Source organism: Ixodes scapularis, unplaced genomic scaffold (assembly GCF_016920785.2).
Source record: "Ixodes scapularis isolate PalLabHiFi unplaced genomic scaffold, ASM1692078v2 PGA_scaffold12__126_contigs__length_90152505, whole genome shotgun sequence".
Lineage (NCBI taxonomy): Eukaryota > Metazoa > Arthropoda > Arachnida > Ixodida > Ixodidae > Ixodes > Ixodes scapularis.
This window is the reverse complement of record NW_024609838.1, coordinates 28,764,231-28,778,313: the sequence shown is the minus strand read 5'-3', so window position 1 is coordinate 28,778,313 and position 14,083 is coordinate 28,764,231. Positions and strand designations below refer to the sequence as shown.

The 14,083-nt window shown below is 43.2% G+C and overlaps 1 protein-coding gene across 1 annotated transcript in view; it reads right to left on the bottom strand.

The window, feature by feature from the left end:
* The window catches only part of LOC115316623 (proteasome adapter and scaffold protein ECM29), a 100,360-nt gene that overhangs the window by 9,301 nt on the left and 76,976 nt on the right, over window positions 1–14,083 (bottom strand). Inside the window, exons 37-41 of the mRNA XM_040221482.2 lie at window positions 12,894–12,959; window positions 9,940–10,151; window positions 7,154–7,197; window positions 5,671–5,728; window positions 5,089–5,235 (exon numbers count right to left, since the gene is read on the bottom strand). Of these exons, the coding sequence (XP_040077416.1) occupies window positions 5,089–5,235; window positions 5,671–5,728; window positions 7,154–7,197; window positions 9,940–10,151; window positions 12,894–12,959 (527 nt within the window). The remainder of the gene's footprint in view (window positions 1–5,088; window positions 5,236–5,670; window positions 5,729–7,153; window positions 7,198–9,939; window positions 10,152–12,893; window positions 12,960–14,083) is intronic.

Here is a 14,083-nt window from a genome sequence, read left to right as displayed (position 1 = left end):
GTATTCTTATGTCGTCATCAGCACAAGCGGTGAGTAAAGCCACTTATGGTTTGCCACGAAAAATAGTTTTGACAACATGAAATGGATCTGGTAAACGCTTGCAGTCAGCATGCGCTTAACCATGAAGCGCACAGCTATGGCCTATTTCTGGACTACAGTTCTTAAAATACAGTATTCTAATGAGGTTTCTCAAAAGTCGCATGAAGCTCAACCAGAGTCTGTGAAGGAAAGACAGACAAATCATAGTTGAAACTCAACCTAACAAAGTTGAGAGCAGTCTCAAAATATTTTGTTAAGTCGGAAAATTCATAATATCGAGGAAAGCGTATTTTGGACATCCGATTCGATCAAACCATGGTTCCAACATAGCGGCCTTTAAGGGGTGACACTACCTGGGATTGTCCACTTTTGAACCGCTCACCCAAGCGGTGTGATACTTGCAGGTGGTGTTTATAGCCACAATGAAGGAGGGCATGCAAAGTCCCTCCTTCCCTACGACCCAATTTTATGAGGTACTATACTCCCAGAACGAAAGAAAGCATAGCTTTGCATGGAACCTGCTCAATGAATCAATCGTTGAGAAATGGTGTTGATAACCACATATCTTTCTGGTGAAATGCATACTGGAATACCTGTTGCTGGTTACTATAAAAATAAATTTAAGAAAAAATGGACTTTGCAAATAAAAAAAAAAAATGTTTGTTTTGTTTCACATTTACAATGTTCCGCAAATTAAAGTTTTTCATAATAAAGGAACATGAAAATGAAAAATCTAAATTCATAGTAACCGGCTCCATAAAATTTTGGCATATAAGCCGCAAATATTAAGTCTCTTAATGGTTTCGTACTGAAACAATAGTTTTATTAAGGTGGGATTAATGCCCAAAAGTGGATTGGAGAAAAACGCATTCGAAGTGCTCGAAACTCTACCTTTTTTTTAGCATTGGCGGACTGAAAATAATTTGTAAAAGAAGAAACATGTATTGTAAACAAATGAAACTTTCTGGGAATACTCTATGTTGGCAGATGTGAATAGGGCATTTTTCAACATGAACGTTTTTTGCAGAAATCTTTTTTTCTGGGTAGTGTCCCCCCTTAACAAGCTACGACGATGCATCGTGTATGCGCAGTGACCACATATAGAAAATGTAACCCAGATGTATGCGAAATTAGTTCGAAAGGGCGATCAACACCACTTGCACAATAAAATTTTTTAACTTACCTCGAAGCTTTGCATGAGTCTGACTGACGCAGAATGTGTCGTGTGTTTGCGTTGACCTGCTTTGATTTGTTTTGCACATTTTACTTTTTCGGGTAGCCTCCTTGGAGGTACTGACACAAAAACACAACATATTCTGCAACAAATGGCTTGATGGGAAGTATCCAGGTAAGCTTACAATTTTGCGACTGACTTTCAATGAGCCGCATGGCGAAACCGCCCTTTTTTTTTTAACTTCCTGTTCCTTCTGCTACACCATTCAAAAACTGTTTTTACTGAGGATGCACTCTGGTGCATCCTCACTTGCCTTTACGTTTTGAAAGGCCAATGGATTTTACCAAGCCATGCTCCGATGCTCTAAGTCGCTCCTAGTTATTGCAAAGTTATGTTCTGACACACTGATTGGCTCATAGTTTTCACCAAGCTTTCTGCCACATTATGTTCCAATATTCTGAGTGGCTCCTAGTCCTTACTAAGTTATGTTCTGACACTCTGATTGGCTCATAGTTTTCACCAAGCTTTGTTATGTTCTGACACTCTGACTGGCTCGTAGTTTTCACCAAGCTTTCTGCCATGTTATGCTCCAACATTCTGAGTGACTCCTAGTCCTTACTAAGTTATGTTCTGACACTGATTGGCTCATAGTTTTCACCAAGCTCTGTTATGTTCTGACACTCTGACTGGCTTGCAGTTTTCACCAAGCTTTCTGCCATGTTATGTTCCAACATTCTGAGTGGCTCCTAGTCCTTACTAAGTTATGTTCTGACACTCTGATTGGCTCATAGTTTTCACCAAGCTTTGTTATGTTCTGACACTCTGAATGGCTCATAGCTTTCACCAAGCTTTGTTATGTTCTGACATTCTGATCCGCTCCTAGTTTTCACCAAGCTTTCTGCCACGTTGTGATCCAACATTCTGAGTGGCTCCTAGTCCTTACTAAGTTATGTTCTGACACTCTGATTGGCTCATAGTTTTCACCAAGCTTTGTTATGTTCTGACACTCTGACTGGCTCGTAGTTTTCACCAAGCTTTCTGTCATGTTATGTTCTAACATTCTGAGTGGCTCCTAGTCCTTACTAAGTTATGTTCTGACACTCTGATTGGCTCATAGTTTTCACCAAGCTTTGTTATGTTCTGACACTCTGGTTGGCTCATAGTTTTCACCAAGCTTTGTTATGTTCTGACATTCTGATCCGCTCCTAGTTTTCACCAAGCTTTCTGCCACATTACGATCCAACATTTTGAGTGGCTCCTAGTCCTTACTAAGTTATGTACTGACACTCTGGTTGGCTCATAGTTTTCACCAAGATTTGTTATGTTCTGACACTCTGACTGGCTCGTAGTTTTCACCAAGCTTTCTGCCATGTTATGTTCCAACATTCTGAGCGGCTCCTAGTCCTTACTAAGTTATGTTCTGACACTCTGATTGGCTCATAGTTTTCACCAAGCTTTGTTATGTTCTGACACTGATTGGCTCATAGTTTTCACCAAGCTTTGTTATGTTCTGACATACTGATCCGCTCCTAGTTTTCACCAAGCTTTCTGCCACGTTATGATCCAACATTCTGAGTGGCTCCTAGTCCTTACTAAGTTATGTTCTGACACTCTGATTGGCTCATAGCTTTCACCAAGCTTTGTTATGTTCTGACATTCTGATCCGCTCCTAGTTTTCACCAAGCTTTCTGCCACGTTATGATCCAACATTCTGAGTGGCTCCTAGTCCTTACTAAGTTATGTTCTGACACTCTGATTGGCTCATAGTTTTCACCAAGCTTTGTTATGTTCTGACACTCTGACTGGCTCGTAGTTTTCACCAAGCTTTCTGCCATGTTATGTTCCAACATTCTGAGTGGCTCCTAGTCCTTACTAAGTTATGTTCTGACACTCTGATTGGCTCATAGTTTTCACCAAGCTTTGTTATGTTCTGACACTCTGATTGGCTCATAGTTTTCACCAAGCTTTGTTATGTTCTGACATTCTGATCCGCTCCTAGTTTTCACCAAGCTTTGTTATGTTCTGACATACTGATCCGCTCCTAGTTTTCACCAAGCTTTCTGCCACGTTATGATCCAACATTCTGAGTGGCTCCTAGTCCTTACTAAGTTATGTTCTGACACTCTGATTGGCTCATAGCTTTCACCAAGCTTTGTTATGTTCTGACATTCTGATCCGCTCCTAGTTTTCACCAAGCTTTCTGCCACGTTATGATCCAACATTCTGAGTGGCTCCTAGTCCTTACTAAGTTATGTTCTGACACTCTGATTGGCTCATAGTTTTCACCAAGCTTTGTTATGTTCTGACACTCTGACTGGCTCGTAGTTTTCACCAAGCTTTCTGCCATGTTATGTTCCAACATTCTGAGTGGCTCCTAGTCCTTACTAAGTTATGTTCTGACACTCTGATTGGCTCATAGTTTTCACCAAGCTTTGTTATGTTCTGACACTCTGATTGGCTCATAGCTTTCACCAAGCTTTGTTATGTTCTGACATTCTGATCCGCTCCTAGTTTTCACCAAGCTTTCTGCCACGTTATGATCCAACATTCTGAGTGGCTCCTAGTCCTTACTAAGTTATGTTCTGACACTCTGGTTGGCTCATAGTTTTCACCAAGATTTGTTATGTTCTGACACTCTGACTGGCTCGTAGTTTTCACCAAGCTTTCTGCCATGTTATGTTCCAACATTCTGAGTGGCTCCTAGTCCTTACTAAGTTATGTTCTGACACTCTGATTGGCTCATAGTTTTCACCAAGCTTTGTTATGTTCTGACACTCTGATTGGCTCATAGTTTTCACCAAGCTTTGTTATGTTCTGACATACTGATCCGCTCCTAGTTTTCACCAAGCTTTCTGCCACGTTACGATCCAACATTTTGAGTGGCTCCTAGTCTTTACTAAGTTATGTACTGACATTCTGACTGGCTCGTAGTTTTCACCAAGCTTTCTGCCATGTTATGTTCCAACATTCTGAGTGGCTCCTAGTCCTTACTAAGTTATGTTCTTACACTCTGATTGGCTCATAGTTTTTACCAAGCTTTGTTATGTTCTGACACTCTGATTGGCTCATAGTTTTCACCAAGCTTTGTTATGTTCTGACACTCCGATTCGCTCCTAGTTTCCACCAAGCTTTCTGCCACGTTATGATCCAACATTCTTAGTGGCTCCTAGTCCTTACTAAGTTATGTTCTGACACTGATTGGCTCGTAGTTTTCACCAAGCTTTTTGCCACGTTACGTTCCAACATTCTGAGTGGCTCCTAGTTCTTGCTAACTATGTACTGTTTCGACAATTCGATTGGCTTATAGTTTTCGTCAAGTTATGCTCCAATACTGATTGGCACAGATTTTTTCCCTTTGTCATTGTACTTTGATCGGCTCATAGTTTATGCCAAGTTACGCTCTGATGCTCCGAGTGACTCCTAGTTCTTGCTAAGTTATGCTCAGACACTTTGATTGGCTCATAGCTTTTGCCCAGTTTTTGACAAGTTATACTCAGACACTCCGATTGGCACATATTTTTGTCATATGCCACTAAGCTTTGATCGGCTCATATTTTCTGCCAAGTCATGCTCCGACGCTTTGTGTGACTCCTAGTTCTCGCCAAGTTATGGACACTTTGATTGGCACATATTTATGTCATTTGCCATTACACTTTGATCAGCTCATAGTTTTTGCCAAGTTACGCTCCGACACTTTTGATATTATATTTCATCCTCTGCCAGTTATGCTCCGACACTCTGACTGCCTCATAGACTTTGCCACAGGGCTTTGGTTATTTGCCAGGTCATAGCTTCTCTAATCTAAAAACTCTACAATCTATGCGCTCCAGAAACCATTCCATTTTAACAGCCCATCAGGCTGTGGTTCCCCTTACCTTCCTGAGCTGTGGCTCGAGGATCTCGAGCAGTGGTGCAAAGTAGTCTAGTTCGTGCTTCTCCACGAGCTGCGCCAGGCTCAACACAGCCTGCTCCTTGTAGGTGGGGTTCTCTTTGCGGCACTCTCGGACGAGCGCCTCGGAAACCTGCACAAACAATGCATTTCGAGACGAATCAGGAAGTTTGGGCAAATTGGTTGCCTTTTGTTGAAAAAACCAACGAAAGGCATCTGGCACGCCCTAGCAGAGGACCGAGAAATAATTTCGTTTTGAAGTGCAACGGAAATCTTGGTTACACGGCGTCTTTTTTCGCCTACAGTGGGCCGGAATACTGCAGAGTATGGGCAGACGCTTCGGCATTTGCGACGTGCATAAAATAATTAATTACTTAACTATCAAAGTGTTAGGCTTACAATACGAGTAAGGTATCAGCATGCCTCATGTTTCAGTCTTCAGCTACTGTGCATCTATTTAATTCAGTTTTCAATACGAAGCATCGCTCACTAGTATTGTGACAGAATTGTGAAATAATAAATGATTGTATTGAGAAAGAGGGAAGGCATAAAATTTGTAGCAACAAACCTTATTTAGAAAGGCACTCCGCATTGGCAGGTTATCCCCAGAATCGCCGTTTGTTGCCCTGGAAAAGTATAAAAAAGCAAGCTAATATTAGTAGAACCATGCTAGCCAGAATGGAAAGGAACATCTCTCATACAAAGCTGGGGACTGACATATGCTAAAATGCTTTGAAAGTTAGAATATTAATGCAGTTGATGCTCCACACCTGTTGCAATAGTGTGGAGCAGCAAGAGCATTGTATCTGCTCGGGTGTAACAGATGCCATTGATGAGGAAGGCTTGCATGGCTGAATTTCCACGGATCATAGAAAACGTTAATTGCTACAATCTGTGCAAATGACAACGTTTGGAAAATATTGCTTCCAGGAATTGTGGTTTGCACTTGACTCTTGAGACGGTAAAACGCTGCACTTAATGCAGCAGCATAGGAGGCGTTGTTGTGCAAAAACAATGTCAACGACCCATGATTTGCTGAGGTGCTTGCAGTAATTGCAGCAGTCGACATGCTCCACGGGAAAGCAACGCACGACCATCGTTCATAGACATTGTGTGTCAGGATCGAGAAAATCTTGCAATCAATATGAATAGACTCACACTAATTGTCACAGAATCTGGTTGAAAGAACAGAAAAGCCTCGAAGTGGGCAAATCTGATCCCAATGTAAGCACCTCTCAAAAAATATAGCGCAGTCCTGAGAAAGTCAACGTACCTAGAATACGTTTCTGGGCCGGTAAGTGTCAGTGACTCTCAGTCACAGAATTACATGGTTGGTGCGACCCATGGATCGTGATGGCAAAAGGGATGTTTTGTAGCATCATATGTGACACTGTGACGCCACATTGTGGCGTTAAGACATAATACAGTGACCTTCGTGCGATCACAGGTATTACATGACCACATACCGTATTTTTCTGGTTTATAAGTCGCTTGTTATACATATTTGTACGGTCAGCGCGGCGAAACTACACTGATAAACCTGCATATGTGTGCTATGATTGCGATACAGGCAGAAGTGGAAGCAAGTTTATATATTGTCGCCAGTTAGCCAAACGAGAAATATAGCTTCGCTTTTCCACTTTTCCCCCGCTTCCTCCTCTCCCCCTTTTATCTACTGTTGCCTCTTTCCTCCTCCCCATGGTGAGGAGGATCGAGGATCTTCTGCCTTGCAGAATCTCGAGTCTGGTCGCCGGCCTTTAAGCTTGCTATTTATAGAGGAAAAAAATTGGTAGAAGTTGTACCATTGCATGAGGTGCACCAACGAAAATCTTTGAAGAAAAACTGCAACTTATACACTGGAAACTAATGATAAGTCACATGACATCGCACATGCCCACTCCGCCCGTGACGTTTTCATTGTGTGGGTGTATAATTATGCACGCAATGTTTGTGCGATGCTTTTTCGCAATTCTGGAAAGTGCCTAGTTCTCCCCTATGATGTGTTCCATGTTAAAACGAGAATAAAAACAAGAAGACAGGAGGAATCTTACACGCAGTTGACGCCAACAGCAGACAACGCCTTGAGAAGGGACTCCTGCGGCAAACAAAAAGAGCCGTCCACAACAAAGAAAAAAGAGGCTACAGGCGACACACTTCTTCCAACAGTCACTCTTCACCCCCAGGTGCCGACAGCTTTAGAAATTGTCGAATCCTTGAATGCGAGCCCAAATGAGAAAACACGAGAATCTGAAACGAACTTGCAGAAGGTTTACATGGAGCCTTCAGCTGCTCCACTTCTTGCACATGCTCATTGCCTTGTGTGGCACTTTGACCACACGTACGAGCTCAAATGTCATGCAATGCCAGAATGTCAGAAAACGCATTGGGCTCATGCTGTGAATAAGATGTCTGGAAGACCTCCATTTTGGTTCCAGTTGCTTATTACAATAGCAGGCAATACTTTCCTTCTCCAACTGCAATGGCATCACACCTTTCTGTTTTCTGTGCCATTTATGTACTTTAAATAGCTGGGAAATACTGCCCTATATTCATATCAATCTCTTTCAGGTGTCACCGACATCTATACTGTATATATATCAACTTGGACTAATTCTAAAGTTCAAGCTCATATATATATATAAGTATGTACCAACAAGCTAAACTCTTAACCGTTATCTATACTGTGTTACCCCTGTTTACAGTTCCAGTATAGAATATTGGAATTTTAAAACAAATTACGCCTATGGTGTTCTACACCCTACTCTACACAACCTCTTCCCCTTATAGTTCAAGTATTGACCAATCAAATTTTAAAATGAATGATACCTATAGGGAGCATGCGACATCTAAATGGGGTACGCTGCTCCGCCTCGGCATCCGGTTGGCAGCTCCACCAACGACAGTATCTGCATCACGTCGCACAGTGAAGTGCCACACACTCCGGCAAACTCACTCTGGAGTAAAGGTTTGGCACCTTGACATTCGAAACCCTATCCGCATCCAGCACTGCTCTGTTTCTGTTCTCAGGCCATTCGACCTGCAGGAGTCGCTCGGAGCTCAGGTTCGATCATGTCCCATGCAGTTGTAAGTGGCAACGACGTTTTTGTTCGTCTGCGCTGGATTACGCCTCTACGAAGCGCCCCGTGTTTGACGATCCTAAAATCACTATGGGACGACAATGACCAGTGCCAGTACCTAGTTAAATAAATTTTTGTAAGAAGTATTTTTCGCTTTTCCTACTACCAGATTCCTCTTTGCTCGCAGCGAGATCGAGTAGACACACCGAGATTGAGACGATCTCGGCTCTTTTCGCCAGTACACATGTTTTCGACATCTGGGCCTCTCATAAGAAAAGCTGGCCCCGACTGTGGCTCGGAACGTTTTGCATAGAGCTGAGGCAAGCCGACATCGATTAGAAACTAAGGTCGGCTGCTACAGATGATGTAGCAGCCGACCAAAATGCTTCTGCTATGAGCCCCACTGTGGTGCTGCTATTTCGTCGCATGCTTCTAATACTTGGAAACCAGTCCACACTATTCCGAAAGGCAAACCTTGTAACCGTTAGTCCCATTTGTATAAATTAACAGGGCATATTCGTTGCTGTCCTAGAGGGTGCCACGCAAAGTCTCAAGCTTATATATTAATCCTTTAACAAGTTTCATAAAAGTGCATTAAATAAACGCTGCATCCACTGAGGAAAACTATAGGTTAAAGATGGTAATGATAATGGACACTTTTTTCGGCGAAATACGCAGTATAACACCTTTGTCATGTAACCAGGGAAATAACTTGTAGAATTGACACAATTTGATTCAAAAATAAGAATCTGGAAATTTTTGCTTTTTCCATGCATTAGGTAGAAGAAACCAAGAAACCACTACTTTACGTAACAAAAAAAGCATAAAAATACAGAAACTTTACAGCCACATTCCTCAGAAAATTTAAGCATAGAAACTCCAGAAGCTAGCTCCACGCAGCATTTTATTATAATATTATATGTTTTCCTGAACCGACATGCGATTCTAAAACGTTAAGCTAACATAAACGCGATCAAAGGCCAAAGGGTTTGCTCTTTAGATAATGTCGGCAAGTCGAAAATATTTTCTTCTGGAAAAAATAATTCAGTTACAGAAATGAAACTTCCTGACAGCATTGTTTAGGAGTTCTACATGCTATAAAGACTATCTGTAAAAAATACAACTTAAAAACACAATTTTTTAGGTAGTGTCTTTTTTTAATTTTATGAGTGCCACGCTCGAGGTATACCCAGGCAAGTTCCCCCGTGGTTTCAATTTCAGTTTTCTACCTGCCCCTCCCAACTGGGCAGTTATTTCTTTTTTAGATGTAATGGCAAACACGAGCAAGCAATGAAAACATTGTTTGATCTTGTGGTGTTGCTTTTTGATGATGTGTAATTTCGTTTGTTCTGGCGGCTTCTGTTTTGGTATGCTTTTTCATTGTTACGGAATGGCGAATCTATCTTGCCCAACCTCACACAAACATTGAGATCTAAAAATTACGAATGAACTCTGTATTCGAGGGCTAAAAACAAAGAAGATCTGGTTCTGAAAGTACAAGGGTTACTCAAACAAGTATCCTCGGGGTGCGAGGTCAATGTGCCACTGCATAATATTGTGTCTCGAAGAGTACAATATAAGAAAAATGTTCTTTGTTAGAGGCATGCAGACATTAATTAACTTTTTTCCCATAAAATAAGGTCTTTCATTAATAAATTTTCATCGCAGTGCATGCTACAGTGTTACCGAGATAAAACATTTGCGTTTGGCGTGCAGGAAAAAAAAGACCAAAAGGGTTAAAGAGAAGGAAGAGATCCCACCTTGCCGGCCCAGGTGCGTCCCGAGAGGGCGGCCAGCAGGGCGGTGAGCAGCAGCTCGGTCCAGGCCCAGTCCAGGAAGGGACCCAGGGTCTGAGCCAGGGCGCAGGCGGTCACCCCAGCCTGGGCCCGCAGGGGCCACGAGGGGCACTCCAGCCCCTGCTGGATCAGCCCAACCACTTCGGACAGGTACAGCTTCAGGCCGGACTCGGTCCCTGCGGCGGGAAATTCCCCCGCAAGCGGAGATTGCGGAACACTGAGCACGAACTGGAGCGAGTTTAGTGCAAACATGTCGGATGTTTCTATGGAGACTTTAAAAAATTCCTACCAAGAAGGTGGTTGAGAAAAAGGTTAACTCTTTTCGGGAACGAACTGTCAACCACGACAGACGTCAGGGATTGCAAAAATAAATTTACAAAAAAAACTTCTTATTTAGTAAAAATGAACATATGGTTTCGGTTAAAAACTTGCCAAGCGTCATCCCAAACCCCCTATATTATCATCTGCGTTTTTCATCGCCAGCCTTGTGCCTCCTGTGCAAGTGCTAACTCTCCCATGTCTGTAACCTAACAAAGAATCGCTTACGCGGACGAAAATAGGAAATGTAGCAATCAGTGTCACGCAGGTAACCGCCGGCAGGGCCGCAGATGGCTTATATTGACATTGAATTTTCTGGTCTTCAAACACGCTGCTTGGTGGCATGTCCAGAAGTGACTTCAGGTGCAAGAAGCCTATAGCATTTATAGGGCCAGCTCTTAGCGCTTTCGTGCATGTGGCATGTGGCCTCGATGATGACGTCACGCTGATGACTTCACGCTGTTCACGAGACGCCGTCGGCGTTTTGGAAGGTTCACCGCGACGTCATCTGCGTGAAAGTAGTCGCGTGATGCCGTGACATCATACAATGTCATGTGACCTGATGTCGCGGCGTTACACGACATCAGATGACACAATTATGTCATAGGACATATAAATGCTGCCAATTTAGAGCACCTTTCGTTTAACCCTTTTCCTACCTATTTTTCTTACAAACATGCGCTTTTAAATTTTGTTGCAGTGCATCAAAATGTAGAAAACTAAATGCTCTTTTCAACGGTATAGGCACGAAATAAGAGCCCAATAAATATATACAAGACTTAATTTATGGAAACCAAAATTACTGTGGCGAACTCAACAAAAAAATGAAAAAGGTATGCAGATATCCCGGCAAGAAGTCGCAACAGAAAAAATTCCAAAATACATGAAAGATGCCAAGTTTCAATAAAAACAAAGGGCTACAAGTTGCAGCTATCTACTGTCAAGACCGGCTATAACAAAGTCGGTTATAACGAAATAGCGGCTACAGCGAAGCGATCACGATTTCCCAATCTTTTTTGCACTTCATTATAACCGAAGTCGGTTATAACAAAATAGTGGATATAGCGAAGTGATTTCCGATTCTCATTGACTTCGTTATAACCGGTCTTGACAGTATATCAAAGTCTTGTCAAGTTCTTCTACATAGTTTCAACCCTTGTGTCGTGCATGCCATTTGGTGAAGCAGTTTCTAGGTGTAAAAATTGAGCAGACCCATGTTAGTCCACAGTACAGTTAGTGCGATAGCTGCGACACGTCACGGCAAAGTCGTTCGGCATCAGCGTCGCGTTCACGCACTGTGGGGTGCGTGAACAAAAGTTTTCAAAACAAAATCGACATCCGACCATTTTCTTTCAAATGCTATGTTTCTTTTTTATTCTGGAGCATGTGAAAGCACGTCTCCTGGCACATACTCTTGGCACTGACATTGCTACAACGGCATTCTATTATTGGCTATTTTTTTCGAGAGAGAGAGAGAGCACGTGTAGCGGGCTGTTTACGCTGTGGCGCAGCTTTGTGGCAACGCCTCCGCTTCGCACGCAGCAGACGCGGGTTCGATTCCCGCAGGTGACGGGCAATCTTTTTCGAGGATTTGGCAAAATCGACAATGGACGCCCTGCGATGCCACCTACACAACATCAACAACAAACGTCACTCCCAGTGGTGGGAAGGGCCCATAACAGCTATCGCTGTAAAACACAAATAAATGTTGAAAGCATTGCAGAAGACATTTCTTTTGTGCTCAATTTTGCAGTCCTGGCGCGATGTTTCGAGTTTACTGGACGAATCATCGCTGCCAGACCTGAAATCTGATGATCCGATATCATTCTCCGACTCGCTCGTGCAACTGTCATGAACAAAACTGACCACAGACATACTCGAATCGCGAGATTTCATACGCTCCTGAGGAGGTGCGCGACATTCGCAACGCAGAGCGCTCTTTCTCGGCTGCGCGTTCCAACATAATAAATTGGCGCCTCGAGGAAAAAAAAAATAACTATCTAGAAAATGAAACTAGAGTGTCTAATCTAACCTCCAGATGCCGTAACACATCCAGAAACGCATCAAAGGCTTTGTAATGGGGCTCACAAATCGTCCATCACAACGGATCGACTACGATGGGCGCAGTACAGAAAGAGTTAAATATTGATCCTTTAAATTTGTTTAGAAGACATAAACAGTCATTTCAGGGAGCAAAAACCATTTTTTTTTTAATTTACCCACTAAATATAGCGGGGAAACAGACTTGGTGCATAGGTCACGTACCGTCAATTTCCTCGCTAAATTGAGCGCGGAGACTGAATTGGTGTACAGGCCACGTGGCACCCAATTCCCCACTAAATTTAGTGGGAAATCCAGAGACGGATGAATGAACGGACAAAATTTTGGGACTAGGTAGTTTTGTTAAAAAGCATTTTGTGCTTTAAAAAGGGAAAAGTTCTCAAGACCGAGAGCTTCCACTCTCGCCACCGACGTCTCGTTATCCGGACCTGCCCCGTCTCAGAATTCGTCAACAAGCACGATTATTCATCCGCACGCAGAAATCTTAAGGACGTCTTTACAGGTGCAATTCAGATTGCCAAAGAAAGAGGCGGGCTTACCCGCAGTGAACTCGACCCAGACTTCGTCCCAGAGTGGTGCAGGAGACTCTTCTTCTGTCTTTCCCTCTGAAAACGCAGGCACGAGCCGTCCATTGACAGATCACAGGTTTGGATGTGCTAAACGTGGCCACGCGCGCAATGGGCGGCACGACAACGTCAACCTTCCAACTACAATGCCTAAAACGCTTCTCCAACCGGCGTGTTTAGCGCAAACATCCACTCGAAATTTGAAGATACTAATCATGTAAAACTGAGGGATGGGCGCTCCTTAGGTCAACAAGATGTAAAGATATGCCCTTTGTGTATTTTCCAGAAGTTACAAAATTGAGGGGCGGGCGCTTGTTGTAGGATGGGTGGATGCTTGGTATTTTACGGTAGAAAAACCTAGTGTGTGATTATGCCGATTGTAAATGCAAATAACCCATGCCATTCAACTATATACTCCATTCCAGCTCATGGCAAACCGCAGAGTACATCGCAAGCCGTCGAAGCATATCCACGCCACGCAAACTTAACGTGACTTTCAGGAGAGCAGCGACACATGGGGCGCAGGGTAATGTGATATGTTTGTAGCGCAGGATTGGCTGCGACGGCTCGTGGCGTTCACTGCGGTTCATCATACGGTGAAACGGAGTACACAATGTTCCCCGCTACAGTTCTATTTTAATCTATCGATCAGCTCGTCATATGCAGGATTGTTTTATGAGGAACGCAGCGGACGCCGACTCCAGTCTCAGCCTTCAAAGCACATGACACCGTGTCTTGTGCAACCACGTCCTTCTTTTTGTACCATTTTCTTTACGTTATCATTTTCTATGTTTTTTGCCACTGGTGAGATCTTCTCAAAGCACCTTAGAGTTCTTAATCACACATTTCTTTATTTCATTGTCAGCCGCGCATTGTGTGACCAGGGGAACACACGACGCATGAGTTTGGCAGTCGGCCAACTCTCTTCGAGTGTGACTTGTAGTGGCAGGATTCACTTTTCGAAGCTAGATCAAAGTCAGCTTCAGTGAGAATGCAACAGACCCTTTTCAAAAAACCCATTGAGAAACATTGGTGGTCGCCGTTTCTTGGACACGACAGATGTGACTGAATCCGAGTTCTCCCCGAACGCTGACAGTAACACCAGCACAAGACGAGCGCAGACGCAGCCCTTGTGAAAGATACAAGTTCAGGGTATGGGCCCA